The following is an 18,892-nucleotide window of genomic DNA, read 5'->3' on the forward strand; positions in this document are numbered from 1 at the left end:
GTCTCTTTTCTTCAAGAGAATGATGTACATGTAGGTACAATGTTCATTTTAATCTGTAGAACTCAATTTAGATTACAGACACTTATCAAGTCAACATAAGTTTTGTTAGGTTTAGATCCACTTTTTTTTTTTATATACGTAATAAGTCTCAATTATTTTCCATATATCAGCTTGAATGCAAAACGAAATTCTGTAGCAATTAACCTAATTTGTTTACTTTGATGTGTGAATACAGTTTGTAGATTTTTACAAAAAGATAAATACAAATCTGCATTTTAAAATGACGTGCTGAAATTGTATTGTGTAAAATTAGTATAACAATGAATGCATAATTTGTTTAGTTATGAACATGTCCAGTTTATAAGATGCCACAGAGAATGATAAAGAGTAGCCAGCTCTTCAGCTGGATGCTTTTTTTCTTCCCTGATCTATTTGGTTAAATTCAGGTAAAACATTTAATGGTCGTCATAATAGCTTGCACTTTTGAAATACTGTTCCCCTTTGCTGCAATAAACTGCCAGGGCAAGATACACTGACAAACTATCTAAGTAAGTTAGTACTGTACATGCTTTGGTCTGTGCAGATACTTTTTCACAACCCCACTTGCCATTCATTCACATGTAGAATATAAAAATCCTGTATTAAACCACGTCATATGTGAAGGAGACTCGATGGTATTTGTCTAATTTATATGTTTTATTTGTCTTATATGCATAGACTGTCCTGGCAATTACTTCCAGTGTCATAACTTCGGCAACTGTCTAGCCCGCAGTGACGTCTGTGATGACCAGCAAGACTGTAATGATGGAAGTGATGAATGGTTTTGCTCTAGTGACCCACCAGGTACGTTAGTGTTTCATTGCCCATTGCACAAAGTGCATCATTTCCATTGCATTATTACCTCCATAAGTTGGGCCTGGAAAGGCAATCAGCCAGTACGCTGTTTTTTATGCCTCCGCCACGAAGTAGCCGAAGGCATTATGTTTTTGGGTTGTCCGTACGTCCGTCTGTCTGTACCTCCTGTTCTCGTGATTGCCTGATCTCAAGAACCTATTGTTGGATTTTTGCCAAACTTCGGTCATGTACATGTATATACCTTGCAGAGCCAATGAACTGATTAGATTTTGGGGTCATGAGGTGAAAAGGTCAAAGTCATGGGACTCATTATGTATCATTATTATTATATTATCATTAGAACAACTCAGAACATGTACGAATCTTGCAGAGCCAATGAATTACTGACTAGATTTTAGGATCATGAGGTCAAAGATCAAAGGGTCATACATATGTTTATGAAAAATAGTTTGTAATCACGATATTCTGATAACCTGTTCTCATGGATCACAATCAAACTTGAATTTTCGAAATTGCTCTGGTTTTGGTTTGTAAAATTGCCGCTTCATTTTTGACTGCATGCAGTCGTAGATCCATTTAGTTTTGAAAGCATTGTTTGCCCTTTTCACCTTGCAATCACGTTTTTGACAATGTCACCCTCACGATATCACGATATCCCCCGCCAGTCAAATGACGCCTCCTGTGCAATGGGATTATGTTTAGAATAGTAGATTATATGATGTAACGCTAAAGTTAGAGGCTCTTGGTGCATTTTATATGATGCTCCTAAGCTCCCAATCAAACAGGAGATGCATTAGGTCCAGCTTTGTATGACAGGAGTTTTCATAAGCAGCATATATATATGGTAACAGGTTCACAAAGACTTTCAAGAAATCAACTCAAGGGCAATGATAATATCCCATTGTCTTGCCCTCAGAAATCATTTTCGGATTATGTTGTATGTTGTATTTTCATGTTACTTTAAGTACATCGATCTCTTAAGATGACACAAAAGGCTATTAGCCTGTCTGTAGCTACTATTTGCACATGGGCAGATACAGCTAGGTCATTTGTACAGATCTGTAATACCCACTGAGATAAATACAGGATATATGTTCATGAAGTTACGTAATCATTCATTTATGCACCTAAGGTACACTGTATGATACACAGGTCGAATTATTCTTTTCAAGAGGGCAAACAGAAGTTATTCATGAAGAACTTTGGCAGTGGATATTCTATTAATAAATAAATTGATATTTCTCCATATTTAAAAGATCTGGGATATTTTTACCATCTGCTATCAATAAACTGGTCTATTGAAATTGCCTGAGGTTGATTTTCTTAAGTCTTTACAACTATGTTTAGTATTGATGATGCGGATCATATTCTAATACTGCCACCACTACACTACAACTACAATATATGCCATCAACTAGGCCCTCATAATAGTCATGTCATCAATTCTATCATTTCACTATTTCTCTCTTTTGGTGCAAGCCAGTCAAGTTTTTATTTTAGGCTTACATCACATTATGTATTATACATTAACTCTTATCCTGCCATAATGAATACAGCCTAATGCCACAGGGCTAATCCCCATTGTGCCAAGCCTCAAATCCCCCCTGTGCCAAGTTCATTTTGAGACAATCTGATTAACGCGATAGCCTGTGCGAAGCACTAGGCACAGTACAATGAGCATGAACAATAACTGCTATTACGAATGCGAGCAATCATGCATAAAGCACCGAAGCAATGGGTTGCTCGCAGGAATTAAGCAGCCACTCAATACGTGCTCGCGTGTACAAAGCACTATAACGGTAGCTAGCGTGCAGGTGGCCTTTAATATGGCAGGATATGAGTTAAAGTGTATTTGCACTTTGTTGTTGTTGTTGCTTGACAAGACATTTTTATGTTTTTCAAAAGGATTATCAGCAAATTCAATTTGGATAATGAATAATACATCCTGTACAAAATAAGTACATTTATTGTCTTATTCATGTTAAACATTTGGACATGTGTAATAATGACTAAGTATGTACATTTCATTTTGTGTATCGCTATCATGAATGTCTTTAAATCTTTCACAATTGGGCCACTGGCTGTAACAAAATAAAAAAAGATAATAAAACCTTCCTCTAAATTCAATTCAATATCCAGGAAATGATGATATTGACATTGAGCATTCTTTCACAGTATTTAGCAATAATTTAATTAATTTAAAAATATTTTTTTTTTAAACTGCCATATATTTTTATTATGTTTTCTCCAGATTTCCAGCTATTATACCAATTTCAATGTACACAATGCCCTATCAATCCTTAAGTGACAAACAATATGATTCAAGAAGGGAAAAGCAATAAATGCAGACGGAAACAGCAATTAAATTGTGAAATGATACACAGTATGAGCCTCATTGGGTCATTAAAAAACATGAGGAAGATACATATCAATTTATGTATTTTATTGTATTTCATCACAGATGAAGTAGTCCTTAACACAGGAGAGTGTTTCAACCTGACATCACCTTTATATCCAAACGACTACTCTAACAGACTAAACTATATCTGGACTATAACTGGAGCAGTTGGAGACTCTGGTATACGCATGAAATTCGATGTCTTCTCTTTAGAATCCGGCTATGATTTCTTGGAAATCGGGGTTGGTACTTTTGATGGACATTACCTGTACCGATTCACCGGGACATACTCTATTGAAAATCAGGGCGTTGCGGAGTCTTCTTAAGTGCCTCTAAAACACTTTCAGACACTTTCCAAGAACCAGAGTCAGATGGTCGGAAGAAGCGATCAGTTACTTCTGATTTCTGCAGTGCCTCCACATCTTACTACGATTACGGAAGTTTCCCCTATGTTATCCATCTAAACAGTACAAAGATCTGGCTACAAATGACAACAGATTCAAGTGTTGTCTATGAAGGCTTTGTCTTGCAGCTTATCTCTACAAGATTTGAAAGTAAGTCTGTCAATCAATTATAGAGACCTTCATCATGCTGTATATGTGTATATATATATACAAAAATGCAAGAAATACATGTAATTGTTTTACAATTTCTTCCTGGACAGAGCATTGTTTTTTTTTTTTATTTGTGTATATTCCTGTACTCCAAGTAGAACTCTAGCTTTCCTTTTTTCAATATATACATATGTATATATATATATATATATATGTACATATATAAATATATAAATGTGTGTTTGTGTGTGAGGGTATGATTAAGGTCACAGAATGAAGAATTGAGTTTAGAAGCAATCATCCTCTGCCCTCCTTCAGCTTTTATTTTGCAGATCAAGTTGTTTTGCTTTATATTGCTGTGTGTTTTTCATTAGCAAAATAAAAAGCTGATGAAGCCATGTGGCTGATAGCTTATCATCTGCTTTATCCTGCTTTATATATTATATGAATACATGTATATACATGTACATGTAGTATACATGTACATGTAGTATACATGTACATATGTATGAATTAAATATGTGATTTAAATAGGCAAATTAACAAAAATCTCAAATAACTAGACAAATGAATGTTCATAATAAAATCGAAAGATACAATAATTTGAATTGTACATGCTCTGAGCCCAGTTATTCTCAGTAAAACCATGTTGATATTTGTTTAGGCAGAATGATTAAAAATATGATGCTCATTAGAGAGGTATACATTCACACACTATATTGCCCAAAGGGCTTTCTCAAGTTAATTATTTTAATAAGGATAAATATATTTATATAGTATAGAAGTGGTTCTTAACAATTATGCTGATAAATCTGAAATCATTAGAACTATATCATATTTAAATTTCAATATGGGTGTTGCTTTCAGAATTCTCCTGTATTTCTGTCACATTTTATAGAAAACTGGGCCCTGTTCTATAAATCTTGATATCAATAACAAATGCTAAATTTCTATGACAAATTAGCTCTCGGCCAATCAAATGCCACAGTTTCAGTAGCTTATAAGAATTATTTTAACTCGTTATTGATAACAAGTTTTATGAGACGCTTTTGGAAATTAAATTAACCAAAATATTATTACTATTTTTTTTCTCATTTTTTTCTTCATGGATATTGCTATTGGAATGTTTCAGAGGGAGTGAAGTATTTTAGGAGGGCAATGCATGGTTCTAAAGTACTTTGTAATTTGGATAATAGTCTTTGATTGTGGAAAATATTTCAGAATACGGCACTAATGACCTTTGACAAAACATTGATCTACATTTGCCACACTCAACCCAGGTGATGTTAATGGGTACTTGGCAGGAATTAATTCTTTGAAATGCTAGAGCGCCGTAATGGCATCACAGCTAAAAAACCTCCAAGTTTGTAAGCGCTTGGTGATTGTAATAAGCGCTATATAAAAACTTAGTATTATTATTATGTCCCACAGAAAATGTTAGTACTATTATACAAAGCGTTAATCTAGCCACATATTTTTTATGGAATTGAAGTATGGGGAACCACAAACAAAACCAAATTTGAATTGTATTTTCCTTACCCAGAAAATGGCGATGAGAATGATTCCCTTCAGCCCGAGAGGTACCCATTCGGAACCCCTGTTCCGAAAGATTTTATTTATTTTTAAATGTACAACCTTCATTTCCTGTCTGTCTCAACCTACATCTATGACTTATTAAATGGTAATCTTCCTCGCTCCTTAAGTGAATACTGTCAGGTAATAGAGCACAGATATGGCACAAGGGGCAAAGAACATGGACAACTATATCTGCCTAAATGCAAAACCACACAAGGTCAATTTTCAATATCATTTATGGGCGTGAAAATATGGAATAGTATATGATATGATTTAAGAGCAATATGATCTAAAAATGCTTTTTGGAAGGGGTTAATGAAACATCTAAATACTTTGAGTTTAACAAAAGTTGAGACTTCCTAAAATGGCAATAAAGAAATCTCAGATTAGAGAATTTCTAAAAAGATCGTCACATTAGATAACGATGTATTTTTCATTTATTTTTTGTTCTGATACGGAATTCGACATACATTTGACTTACATGTATATATTAAGTAAGGAATATTTCAAAATGACTATTCTATTTCCTTGTTTACTTTCATTATATATATAGTTTATGTTACATGTATAAATATATGTAATATAGTATATTAAAAACTAGTTTTAAAATTCTTGCAAAAGACAGGGAACCAGACTCGACTAGCACTTGTGCTAACTTCTGGTACCCCCTTTAACAACAAAAGTGTACACATAATATTGTATTTCATTTGTATATACTATATAACATACTTTGTAAAACAATGTTTTACAAATCTTATTCATGTGTAATGTTATTTATATTGTGTTATATTGTTATATTTTATGTAATTATACTTGATATATTATGTTTTACTTGTTATTATTTTTGTTGTAAATAAACTCAATCTCAATCTCAAACTCATTTCTTAACATGAAAATCCATCAACCAATTGCTTCTTCTTTTTGTCTTTAAGGTGAATCCTTTGAGTGTTCAGATTTGTCGGTTATTCCAGCAGATAAAAAGTGTGATCACATATCAGACTGCCCATCAGGCGACGATGAACATGAGTGTGACAATTATGGTAAATTCCAAGTTTATATATTCTTTTTACTTTATCAATAAATCTGTGATTAGGCCAACTGGCCGTAAATTATTGAATTTCTCAATGAATAAACCATTACCTTACTATTATTACTATTATATTACCTCAATTGCAACTTGCAACGTATTTTTTTCATACATTTCTGACCATAACAAGTGGTTTAGTGTACCTGGAGAATTTACTAAAATGGTAGCCTTTACTGTAGTTAAGATCACATCAAATGTCAAGGAAATGTTTTATTTTTATTTTGACTCCGTCATAATTCGTGATTCTATGGGATGTATGGGACACACAAAAATTAAATAGAATGGACCTTCCTGTAAAGATGTTACTTTGTTGATCTTATTTTCCCAGAATTACTTATATTCCTACTAAAGGTACTATGTCCCATTTGCAGGCCAAAAAAAAATGAAAAAGTTAAATTCCAACTGCATTTGAAAGATAATACTAATTTAGAATTTCCCTAAAAAAGGTTGGGCTTGAAAATGTCTTCAAGTGGGAAAATAACGACTATTAGTTGTCAAATCGACTTTAGGGCTATAGAGCCCAAAAGTAATAGTCTTGATTTTCAGACAATTGTACTGAATGGTCATACGTTTTATGCTGCGCAAAGATTCAATCAGTTTAATCTTGGCCATCACAAGAAGTGGGTTATTGATGTAGACAAATGCTCATGTACCCTTTACAACTCTTTTCATGTATGTTATTACCAAAGAAGAAAAAAAGCCAGTCAGTCACTCAATAGTGTCTGACAGTGAAGTCTAGCAAGTAAACGGGTTTCCTTGCATAATTTGAATATGAGGACACTGCTAACGTTTAAATTTCACAGATAGGACATACATGACATATTCATAATTCCTGCAAAGTTCTACAGAATTTGAGGTTGGCTGCAAAAGGGACATAGTACCTTTAAAGGCGAAGTCCACCCTAATATTAAAGGTAATACAAAGTTTTGGTATGGGGTCATGAAATTGGTTCAAATGAACATATTGGAAGCATATGCAATCTTACAATATTGAGTGATTGTTGTCGCGGTTGAAATCGTGTCTAAAGTTATGAAATTGTGAATAATTAAATCTTTATGTTGTATAGCTCCCTCTCAAGGTCAATATATTAATTAAGCTATAAAACAATTTTCTTGACTAAAATAGACCGATTAGCTATTCCCGTTTGGAAAATATATCACAACTACATGTTCTGAGATTTTCATAGTCCCAACAACCATTGTACGTCCGTAGGCGCTATTTGAAATTTATCCAAAAAAAATTACCGGGAGCACCGGTAAATTTTTATATTCAACTGATATTCAACTGATGAAAACTTAAAGTTTTCATCAGTAAAACACAAATGGGCAACACTGTAACAAATCATACAAGCTCCTCTACAATTTGCTTTGTACAGAAAATTATAACTTTCATATTTGTTTGTTATTCATGACAGAACATATTTGTTTCATGTAGGGGTTGTATATTATACAAATATACACTGCCTTGAGAGGTTCTGGTTAAAACTATGCACAAGAGGTGACTCCAATAGTACTATTTGCTGAGGGGTGCAGCCCCAAAGCAAATGGTACTTTTGGAGTCACCGAGGCCCATAGTTTAACCGTACCTCGAATAGAAGGCATGGTATAAAATTTTTTTTTTTTTTTTAAAATCATTTTTGGGAAAAAAAATTTAGAACAAAAAAAATGTCAAATTTTATCTAAAAAGATTTAAAATATTTTGTTTTCATTAAATTAAGATTTGAAAAAAAAATTGATTCAATTCCAAAAAAAAATTCAAATTTTTTTTCTCAACTCCCAAATAGTAAACCAAAATAGTACTCTCATATATATAGTACTTTCTAAAAATAGGTCAAATATTTCTGGTCATGTGACGAGCTTTCAACCAATCAAAAGTCAACAAATTTTTGATGCAGGATATAATAAAAAACATATATGCAATAATTATTTAGGATGAATATATGATCAAAAATTTATAAGTTTTTAGCTCAGGGCAAATGGGAGAGGAACTCTCAAGAAATGTCACAGAGTTGCCAATTTGTGTGTGATTGATTGCACCTTCTAAAGTTCAAAACTTTCTTATTTTTAATCAGTTTTTGCTCAAACTTTCACTGACCTGTTTCTCTCATTTTCCTGCTTCAATTAAACCAACTTAATATCAGGGTAGACTTCTATACTGATATCAAACCCTGACCCCTACTGACCTACAACAGATAATGATCACTTTTAATTCAATTGATGGGATTAGCTAGTAGGTAAGATCAATATGTGAACAAATTTTATAGGATATATTTTCCACATTTTACAGCAAAAATCCTATTAGTAGAAATTATCATGCTTCCTAGCTGCCCTCAGGGGCGAATCCAGGTGGAGCGTGGGAGTGCATGCCCCTCCCCCCTTTTAACTTCTAAATTTTGTATGCCTCTGCAATGTAGTAGCCTGAGGCATTATGTTTTTGGTTGTACATGTATGTCCGTCTGTACGCCCTGTTCCCATTCCGTTCCCGTGATCAGAACTGACAAATTACTAACAAACTCAGGACATGTAGGCCTATGTATCTTGCAAAGCCAATGAACTGATTAGATTTTTACAGGTCATGAGGTTAAAGATCGAAGGGTCATACATGTTTATGAAAAATAGCTCGTAATCACGATATCCTGAGAACCTATTAATGGATTACAATCAAACTTAGATTTTAAAAATTGCTCTTTTTAGCGGAGAGATCATTTTCGACTGCGAACAGTCAAAGATCCATCTAGTTTTTTTTAAATACGTGAATAAATGTTCAGTTTACTCATTCAGAAATGCCTCAGAATGTGCCATAAAGCATCTTAATGTTCAAAATTTTCCCGGACTGCAAGCCGTAAAAGCTTCGATCGCGCTCAAAATTTCGTACAATTCACGCCCCCCCCCCCCCCCCCCCCCCTCCTACTGGAAAATTCTTGATCCGCCCCTGGCCCTGCTGTCAAAATCGTAAGAGAGGTGTCCCTGCCCCACGCTGCCCATCACAAAATTTAAAACTGTCTCTTATTTCTTCCGTAGATATTGAACTCTCATCTGAAGCCTGGAAGAACCTAACATACCAACTGGCCTACTCTGATCACACTGTTGATGCTACATGGCGGATCACAAACACGAGAGGCCTCAGCGGTTACGCGGTCCAGGTCCGCATGATTCAATTGGGCAAGATGAGCTCATTGGTCATAGGACTAGGATTGGATGATAGCCTTACTGAAACACGGGCCGTGGTCTTGTCTCCTTACTCACCACTGTTGGAGTTGCTTTTTGAATCAGAAGCGTTGTGGGTTCACCTACACTCATATGAGTCCACGGATGCAGCATTTGAACTTGAACTTAGACCTGCTCACATCGTAGGTAAGTACATGTATTTAGAAAAAGAATAAGCCTCGTGTGCTGCCATTGTATTCAAAATTAACTTTGTCCAACAATTATACGATAGCAAAGAATTTCGGAAATCAACTGAAGGTTAATTTCAGTAATACCCAATGGTATATCGCATAAATGCCATGTGTGAATTATATATATGTTATAGTAAATGCTCACAAGTCTTTATGATCGTGCTGATGCGTTTTATCATACACGAAGCCATTATTATTTCATACTTACATAGAAGGAAAAGTCAGCATTTAAAAAGGGTTTACTTTGTAGTGAAATCGGCTTTTGATTGCTGCTAAAGAGCTCTACCTGTCTTGTTTATCAGTTCTACTATTTGTTTAATGTTGTAAAGTTGTACTTGTTGTTATTACTTTTATGACATTATATGTTTGTACTAGCAGGACCTGCGGAAATCCGCGGGATTCTAGAGGGGGGGGGGGGGGTGTAAATAGATATATAGAGACTGTCTAAATTAAAACCACCAAGAACTTTATTTGCCATTCAGGCCATCAAAAAAATATACATGTTTAACGTCCCCGCCGCTTCCTTTTTGGGGGCCGCCTCCAATTTTTTTTTTTAATTTGTTTAATTTGTTTTTTTTTTTTTTTTTTTTCGAAAGGTAAAAAAACAGCGTCCCCGCCCGCTTCCTTTTTGGGGCCGCCTCCTATTTTTTTTTTTTTTTTTTTTTTGAATTTTTTTTGAATTTTTTGAAAGAAAACAAACATGAAAAGCACTGCTAAAATTTATTTCTGATTTAAAAAAAAAAAAAAAAAAAAAATGTCGGCCGCCATCTTGAAAAATAGCCCGAATGTCAGGGAAAATGTACGGAGCGGCCATTTTGAAAGAAAGAGAAAAAAAAAAGGGTCTCCTCCTTCCCATTTTTCGAAAAAACAGGACGCTAAACATGTTTTTTTTTTAAATTTGGCCTTATATAAAAAAAAAAAAAACGATCCAACTGTACCGGTAGTTATTCTTTAAGCCACTGGAACTGCGTAGAGTTTCGTAGTGTGGCGTACCGACTACGCAGGAATTAGGCTGCGTATTAATGGGAAAATAGTCCCTGCGTAGGTTATGCGTAGGCTGGCGTACAGGTTTGCTTATGGTTGCTTACTGTGTGGAAAGCTTTTACTGCTTTGTCGATCTGGCGTAGGGTAGCGTACTGTTGCGTAGGCATGTAGCGTAGTGTTGCGTAAAAAGGCGTACTTTCTGCGTCAAGTTTCTACGCCGAAACTACGCGAAAAAAATTAAACATGTTGAATTGTTTTCGTTCATCTTGCGTACCCCTTTCCGTCCCTCAGCATATAGTAACGTAGGCCAGCCTAGTTGGTACGCAACACTACGTATTGACCCCATGCCAATTAGTAACCCGCAAGTGTCACAAATAAAGTATTAAAAATATGCTCATCTGACCCTAATTAAACGCCTAAAACCCCCGAGCTTTCGGGGGTTTATGGCCCCTTGAAACCTGTGGACCCCACGCCTATATGCACTCAACCCGCTGCGATCTAACTGACCCCCCCCCCCCCCCCCCCCACTTTCAAAAATGTTTCTTGGAGCCTTCATGTAACATGCAAGAATGGTGCATGGTGATGCCGATTTTTTTTCTGCACCCCCCCCCCCCCCCCCCAAACAATTTTACTCATTACGCAACTGATTGTTTTGCAATGCATGAAGTCACATGCTTCTGTCTGCATGGTTGATATATTGAACTATTAATATGCAAATGTACAATTCATAACCTTATTCAATGCTTTCTTGTAATTTACTGTAAAGATAAGAAACAAATTTTTGCCACTTCGGCCCGCACGCTGTTGTGTTGACGGGTTCTTCGATGGATGGATAGACGTATGTGTAGTTATATAGTTGTACGAATATTGGCCTGCTTGGCCCCCCAAACTCTTCGACTCTAGCGCAGCTCAGTCTTGGTCAAAGCGACCCAGCCGCAGCACCGTGTATACTGTATGTGTTGACTGAAGTTAGCTTGCGACTGAACTGTCAGTCCAATGGTTTTCTTGTGAAAACTTTCCTTTAGAAAATGATAATCAAAATTAAGTATAAATGGCCGTAATAATCACAAAATAAGCTTTGATTTCATACCTCCATTCACGAAAACTATATCAAAATCGCGGCAATCATGATGGAAATAGGTCTCTAAGTTTGGACGTCGACGGGAATTAGCCCCGTGTATCTCTCTGGCTTGTGCAGCGAGTACAAAGCACACCCTATAGTAAGATGGCTTACTCGGGGGTTATCCTGCCCTTTGCATAGAGCATTTAATACGTAACATAATGTGAGTTGATGGTCATCTAATTGTGTGTCTGTTTGATACAGCTACTACAAAGCACATCTTATAGCAAGACGCTTTACTCTGGGTAATCCCGACCCTGTGCATAGTGCATTTAATACGCAACTTAATGTGAGTGGATAGTCATCGGTCGTGTGTCTACGGATGTAATGTTGAATATCCATGAGGTATCTCTGTCGTCACGCATATCCTGCATTATGCATATCGCGTCTGTTTTCGCCCTGGACGTCGACACGGAGGAGGACCTCGGGCGGAGTATAGCCAATTCCACAGAGTAGACTCTCCCGCGGACGATGGCACCGGGCACGGGTATCCCGAGGGGAGTGTTCAGGAGGAGATAACTGCACCAACTTCGGTCGGTGATCTCATTAAAAAACAATAGAATACAAAGGCTCGCGGAGACGTCGCGCCCCCCGCGGAGCCTTAGTGTATTATTATTATAGATTTATACATATCCAACATGTATATACATGTACATAGTTTTATTTATCTGCAAATATTATGGAAAACTATAGGTCCACGTGTTGGAATGATAAAATGGAAAATGAAATGCATTCGAAAAAGTTTCATGCTTTTTTAAAACAACTTATAAGTTATAAATTGTTTTAAAAAAAGCATGAAACTTTTTCGAATGCATTGAGGAGAAGGATTTGCACAAAGTTTTGGTAGTCAACAAAAATAATCGTCTTCCGGAAAGTTTGTGTGGATATTTTTGCTATAAACTCTAAAAATAAGATGTGTATAACAGCGTTTCCATGCCAATTCTTTTCATGTTTCTATGATAATAGGAGGCCCACTTCTGTGCAGTGAGGGCCGTGTGAACATCAGCAGTAATGCTATTTGTGACGGAGAAAAACAGTGCATTGATGGAAATGATGAAAGAAATTGCAACCACCCTAGTAAGTCATAAAAATTCATGTTCTTTAGAATGCTACACTGAATACTAGTAATGCTGTTACACTTTTGAAGACAAATTTAGGAGGCATCCTGAATGGACGATTATGTAGTAAATAGTGTAATATGGGACTTTGGATATTTACAATTTTTGCACGATTGATGTGAACTTTTCATTGGAAATTGTTGAAGGGCATGCAGAGATATGCATGCACACATGTGACTAAGTTATTTGATACAAATAGAGCTACCTTTTCCTTTGGGTACATTTGGAATATGAGAGCATATAGATACCCTTCTCAAATGATCAATACTGCGATGCAATTCACAAAGAGTGAGATATCATTACAATTATTCATAGTCCCATGATATCGCATTAACAAGCATTATTCCCTTCACAAAACAGGCCCCTTCTGCAAAGTGGACCAAGAGAATGGTACTGTATGTCCACTATATCAAGATTAATGTTCATTTCATTTGACATAGAACACTTCAATTCAATTCAATTTAATTTGTAATTGTTAAAATACAAGAAAACGTGAAATGAAGTTATAAAATGTTCATTGACATAATTATAATAGTCCAATGATAAGTGAAAAGGAGAACTTGTTATAAAGGAATAAAAAAAAATGCTTAATGTACTTTGATGGTGTGTGGGTCTAGTTTCCTGTAAGTCATTCACAAAAAACCTCCTTTTGCGTTGCTTTATTTATAGTTCTCCCAGAAGAGTGTGGGCTGCGCCCTGCCCTGGACGTACATCGTGTCACACACGGATCAGAGGTTACCATCCTGGGAGAAGCCCCATGGCAAGTTGCCCTCTACGCGAACGGTTTTCGATTTATATGTGGTGCAAGTATCATTGCCAATGATTGGATCCTCACTGCAGCACACTGCGTGTAAGCTATAACAGCGTTTTTTATACTGTTGCACTCTAGGCAACATTTGTGTGATGTTACCACTTACTCCAAATGAGCTTCCAAAGCCACTTTGTACATGCACCAGTTTAGATTCGAACATGGATCAGTAACTTGGGCATTAATTGTTTGCACTGTATTCGTATTTTTGATTGAAGCTCGACGTGGATGATGATTTGCAGAGAGACATTGATGCAAGAGGAAGTCAGATGTTGATCGCAGGCTGAACATCAAATCTCAGCGGAATGCCTGTGATATTATTGCTTCTGGGAGACGCATGAAAACACACCTCTACAATTCTTCTTACTTTGTTGATTGACTAATAAGGGATAGCACCTTTTTATCCTCTGGAAAAGGTGCTATTTAAATCCAATTATTATTATAATCAGAACATGATTTTTAAAAGGCACAATAATAGGTATACAGTTGCTCTTGAGAACATTTTTCCTTGAATCATGTTTGTTTTTCTTTGTGCAGGGAAGACTTCTACCAGTACTCTCCATTTCAAATTCAAGCAGGAACGCTTACTTATGATACAGCAGGGCAGGTCCATGAAGTATCCGAGATATTTATACACCCGCTGTATAACTCATATTCACTTGAAAATGATATCGCTCTCCTCAAGCTATCAACTCCGCTCAATTTCACGGATGCTGTCCAGCCCGTGTGTCTGCCCCCTCCAGGGGATTATCTTCCTGAAGTGGGTTCCTATATCACGTTTACAGGATGGGGAAGCTTTGGCGAGAGAGGAGGTAGGATTATAATCACACTTTCTACAGCTTTCTGAGATACGTTGTTCATATCACAGATAAAAATGAATACTGGCTAATGTAATTTTTGGAAGTTTAAATCACTACATATATGTGCACTACAAAATTGGCTAAATTTATATAGTCCCATGCTGACAATTTTCCCTATTTGTTTCAACACATAAAATGGGTCATTTTTTTTCAAAATTATGACTCGGGAGGGTCTTTTCTTTTCAGAGGACCTATAATAATATGCTGTCCATAATACAATACAATACAATAAAGTCATTTCTATAGCACTCTCACAAACTAAATGTTGTTTCACAGCGCTTTACATAAAAGATATCAAAGAATCTATTGTTGATCATGGTCAAAGAGGAGAGTTTTGAGGCATTTTCGGAAGACATCCAGCAAAGGTGATAATCAAACAAAACGTGGAAGATCATTCCAGAGTCGAGGAGCACATGCATGGAAAGCATTGTCGCCAGCTTTGGTGTATGTTCGAGGAACGTGTAGCATAATATACGTTTAGGTTTGCCCCAAGGGAGAAGGCACTTCTCAATGATATTTTTGTACACTATAAATGTGAGAGTTGTCCGTGGCTACCTGAAAATGCTCTGACCAAATAGCCAATTTTGAGATTCACATAGATTCAGTTATCTCATAATTTAAAATTCATAACTCTTATCATTGGTCCAAATATTTTTAACTTTCACCATTTTGTTTCTCTTATTTTTATGCTTTCATACAAATAACATATTACAAATGTTGGATTGCCCTTTAAAGGTAGGCCTACTATGTCCTATTTGGAAGCCAAAAAGATGAAAAGGTTAAATTCCAATGGCATTTGAAAAACTTCCCTCAAAACGGAAGGGCTTAAAATGTCTTTTTGTGGAAAAATAACACTTGTTTCCTTAAAAAGTCTGATTTTCAGACTCTTGTACCGTATGCAAATATTCAATCAGTTAAATTTTGGCCATTACAAGAAGTGCATTACGAAAAGCTCTCGTTAAAACTATACCCAACCACTATAGCAGTCAATGTAATCTGGTGGTAGCACTACCCAGATTGTTTCTCTCGTTAAAACTTTGTAATCTGGTGTAGCAATACCCAGTTTCTCTCGTTAAAATTTGAGAGACTACTATTACAGGCACCAATGGGAATCTGATGGGTCTCACTACCCCACTTTCAATTCTCTGTTAAAACTTGACAGAGTGAGGCTCTGAGTGAGAGATTAAGATATTGGATTGCAGCTGGACTCTACATCATCTTACGTAATACTAGTGTAAACAAACTCTTACGGGGTCTGCCTGAAAGGAAATGAGAAGTAATAAGTATTTTACGTTTTAAGATATTTTTATGTCCTAAAGTCACTAATAATTTAGATGAAGACCAATGAAAGTTCGAACGAAGCAAAATGCATAATTAACACAATTTTAACTCTGGCAGCGAAATGTGTCTCTTTCTCCTTCCTTTCCCCTTGTATCATGCTTATCTCTCTCTCGCTATCACCTCATCAAGGTCTCTGGGGGTGGATTACAGCGCTATGTTTACTTAGGGCTTATCAATCTCAGCTCTAGTACAGTAGAAATGGTGAAAGTCAAATGGGGGTTTCAATTTTAAACGACGAGTCATGGGTATGATGTAGACAAATGCTCATGTACCCTTTTCAGCTCATTTTATGTATGTTATTACCAAGAAGAAAAAAGCCAGTCAGTCACTCAATAGTGTCTGACAGTGAAGTCTAGCAAAGTAAACAGGTTTCCTTGCATAATTTGAATACTAGGACACTGCTAACGTTTAAATTTCACAGATTGGACATACATGACATATTCATAATTCCTGCAAAGTTCTACAGAATTTGATGTTGGCTGCAAAAGGGACAGATTGTCTTTAAAGCCTGGAGAGATAAATGGGGGGATTGGAAAATCATAGCACCTTTAACATAATGACAGTGTTAATTAAAATGATTTAACTGTGCCATATCTGAACAAGCCTTTAGAGGAACTTCAAACTTGGTATATAGTGAAACAAAATGATTGGATCTTTTGGGTAAACCCATTGCCTACTGGAACCGGGTTGCTCCTATCTCAAACAAAACAGGATTTGAGAATTCAGAAGTCATGGGTTAAGAAGGTCAAGGTCATCAAGTCGTCTAGTATACATGTAATTAAATAACTTTGTCATCACCATATCAACTATTTCAAAGCTGTTTTAGCTGGGAACTTAACATTTGTATTGAACTAATCTGTATCGCTGTATGGAGACAAGTGATCATACCTTGGTATAGTCGGGTCAAAGGTCATGAAGATCAATTAACATGTATCTATAGGCTATTCAAAATTCAAACCATGATCGTAACAGAGGCATATTGGAGACGCAATCACATTTTGTCTTCTGTTTTTCTATTATTTGGTTTCTTTTATCTGCATTACCATCTATGCTCAATTCAAATATATTTCAACCGTTTTTCTTTCATTTTTGAAGGGCCCTCACCTCGTAATCTGCAGAAGGCCAGAGCACCTGTGATACCAAACAACATATGTCAGAGACCTCTGACAAATATCTTACGTGTTTTCCCGTCAATGTTCTGTACTATGTACGATACTGGATATCAGTCTGCTTGCACTGTAAGTCATACTGTCCTTCATACAACATACATGTATTTTCAAACTTTTTTTATTGTTATTTTCAATAATCTACATCCATTTGTTTTGAAGCAGACCAACAGTCCATGACAAATATCTAATGCAATTTATGGTGATCAAAACATTTGTGGTGTTAAAAAAAAAATCAACATCACTGAACTGATGAGTCCACCCTAGTTTTTTAGATAAAAAAATACATACCATGCCATGCCTGCAGAAGAATACAGACCAAAAGGAATACGGCACCAAATGAAAGTATATAGCATCAATATTGATATACCGGTAGAACAAATATCTGCCTTTTTGTTGTGGCTCAAATTTATTTTCATTTTGTATGCCCCTATCCCCACCCCTTCAGAAGAAACCAGTCTCATGGCACCACTGAGATATGTAATCGTCACACCATTTCAGGCCAATGTTATCATCATTTTGTAATTTTTTTTGAACTTCTTCAAATGAAAGAGTTTCATTTGGTGTGTCACTTTGCTCTACTCATAGCCAGTAACAAAAGCGAACTCAGAAGGCAAATAAATCTGTCGTGTAACAGTACCTATATATCTATGATATAACTTCAAACAGAATATATATTTGTCATCACTCATTCCCTTTTTTCCCCATTTAGGGTGATAGTGGGGGTCCACTGGTACAGGAGGTGAATGGTCGCTGGACTATCTATGGCATCACTAGCTGGGGATTAACCTGTGGCGAAGCATACTCGCCATCAGGCAAAACTCGAGTTTCAAGTTTTATTGATTTCATCTATAAGACAATTCGAGAGAGTTAAACAAAATTATACTCATACGTCCAATTACTATAAAGCCCAAAGCAAATTTACGTCAAAACAATTGCAAAGACATTGGTCCATTTGTACTAATTCAGTTAAAGCCAACCCTAGGTCTAAGATCACTTTTAACAAAGGAAAGCTTATACTTTAATAAGTTGAACGAAAGCTAAAGCCCAATTTTAGTAGAATATGGGCCTTATGGATTTCAGACTAGATGCTTTATCAAACTAATCTCTACAAGTTACTATAATACATCCATGGCAAATTTACGTAAATACGATCATGAGGAGAGATTAATCAATTCAATTATTCTTTATGAATCATTTTAAAAGCTCATGGAAAATTGATGTCGAATTGATCGCAGAGGTTTATTTTTTTAATAAATTTTATCTTTAAGACCATTCTAGATTACGGTAATCCAATTATTCTTAACAGTTCACTTTAGATTTATGTGTATGATTATAAACATGACATGAATAATTTAATTCTATTAAGTTTTTTCTTTTCTATATATGAAAATTACTTTTCTTTACATCATGTGGGTAAATTTGATCAGTGTAGAATTATTAGTGTAATTTGCTAATGTAATTAAATCAATTTTACTTATCTTAAAAAATTAATGGTACTTTTCATGCCATGTTTGTTTATTGCATTAACAGTTACAGAATGATAAAAAGTGTAAAAGAATTTATTGGTTTAAATGTCCTTTATTATATTTTTGTTAAGGTATGACATCTCACTTTCTGTAGGGATAA

At 35.7% G+C, this 18,892-nt stretch overlaps 2 protein-coding genes across 2 annotated transcripts in view; both read left to right on the forward strand.

The window, feature by feature from the left end:
* Positions 1 to 3,592, forward strand: part of LOC105445353 — a 124,405-nt gene extending 120,813 nt beyond the window's left edge. Inside the window, exons 51-52 of the mRNA XM_030985189.1 lie at positions 718 to 843; positions 3,317 to 3,592. Of these exons, the coding sequence (XP_030841049.1) occupies positions 718 to 843; positions 3,317 to 3,579 (389 nt within the window). The 3' untranslated portion in view covers positions 3,580 to 3,592. The remainder of the gene's footprint in view (positions 1 to 717; positions 844 to 3,316) is intronic.
* Positions 3,593 to 3,704: 112 nt separating this feature from the next.
* On the forward strand, positions 3,705 to 18,615 carry LOC100892240 (transmembrane protease serine 3). The gene is made up of 8 exons (XM_030984628.1): positions 3,705 to 3,807; positions 6,315 to 6,422; positions 9,490 to 9,822; positions 12,937 to 13,047; positions 13,758 to 13,938; positions 14,434 to 14,708; positions 17,193 to 17,335; positions 17,976 to 18,615. Exons 1-8 carry the CDS (start codon positions 3,741 to 3,743, stop codon positions 18,135 to 18,137), a joined length of 1,380 nt encoding a protein of 459 aa, XP_030840488.1. The 5' UTR covers positions 3,705 to 3,740; the 3' UTR covers positions 18,138 to 18,615.
* The last annotated feature ends 277 nt before the right edge of the window (positions 18,616 to 18,892 follow it).

The sequence above is a fragment of the Strongylocentrotus purpuratus genome, unplaced genomic scaffold, assembly GCF_000002235.5.
Source record: "Strongylocentrotus purpuratus isolate Spur 01 unplaced genomic scaffold, Spur_5.0 spur5_scaffold_14, whole genome shotgun sequence".
NCBI lineage: Eukaryota > Metazoa > Echinodermata > Echinoidea > Camarodonta > Strongylocentrotidae > Strongylocentrotus > Strongylocentrotus purpuratus.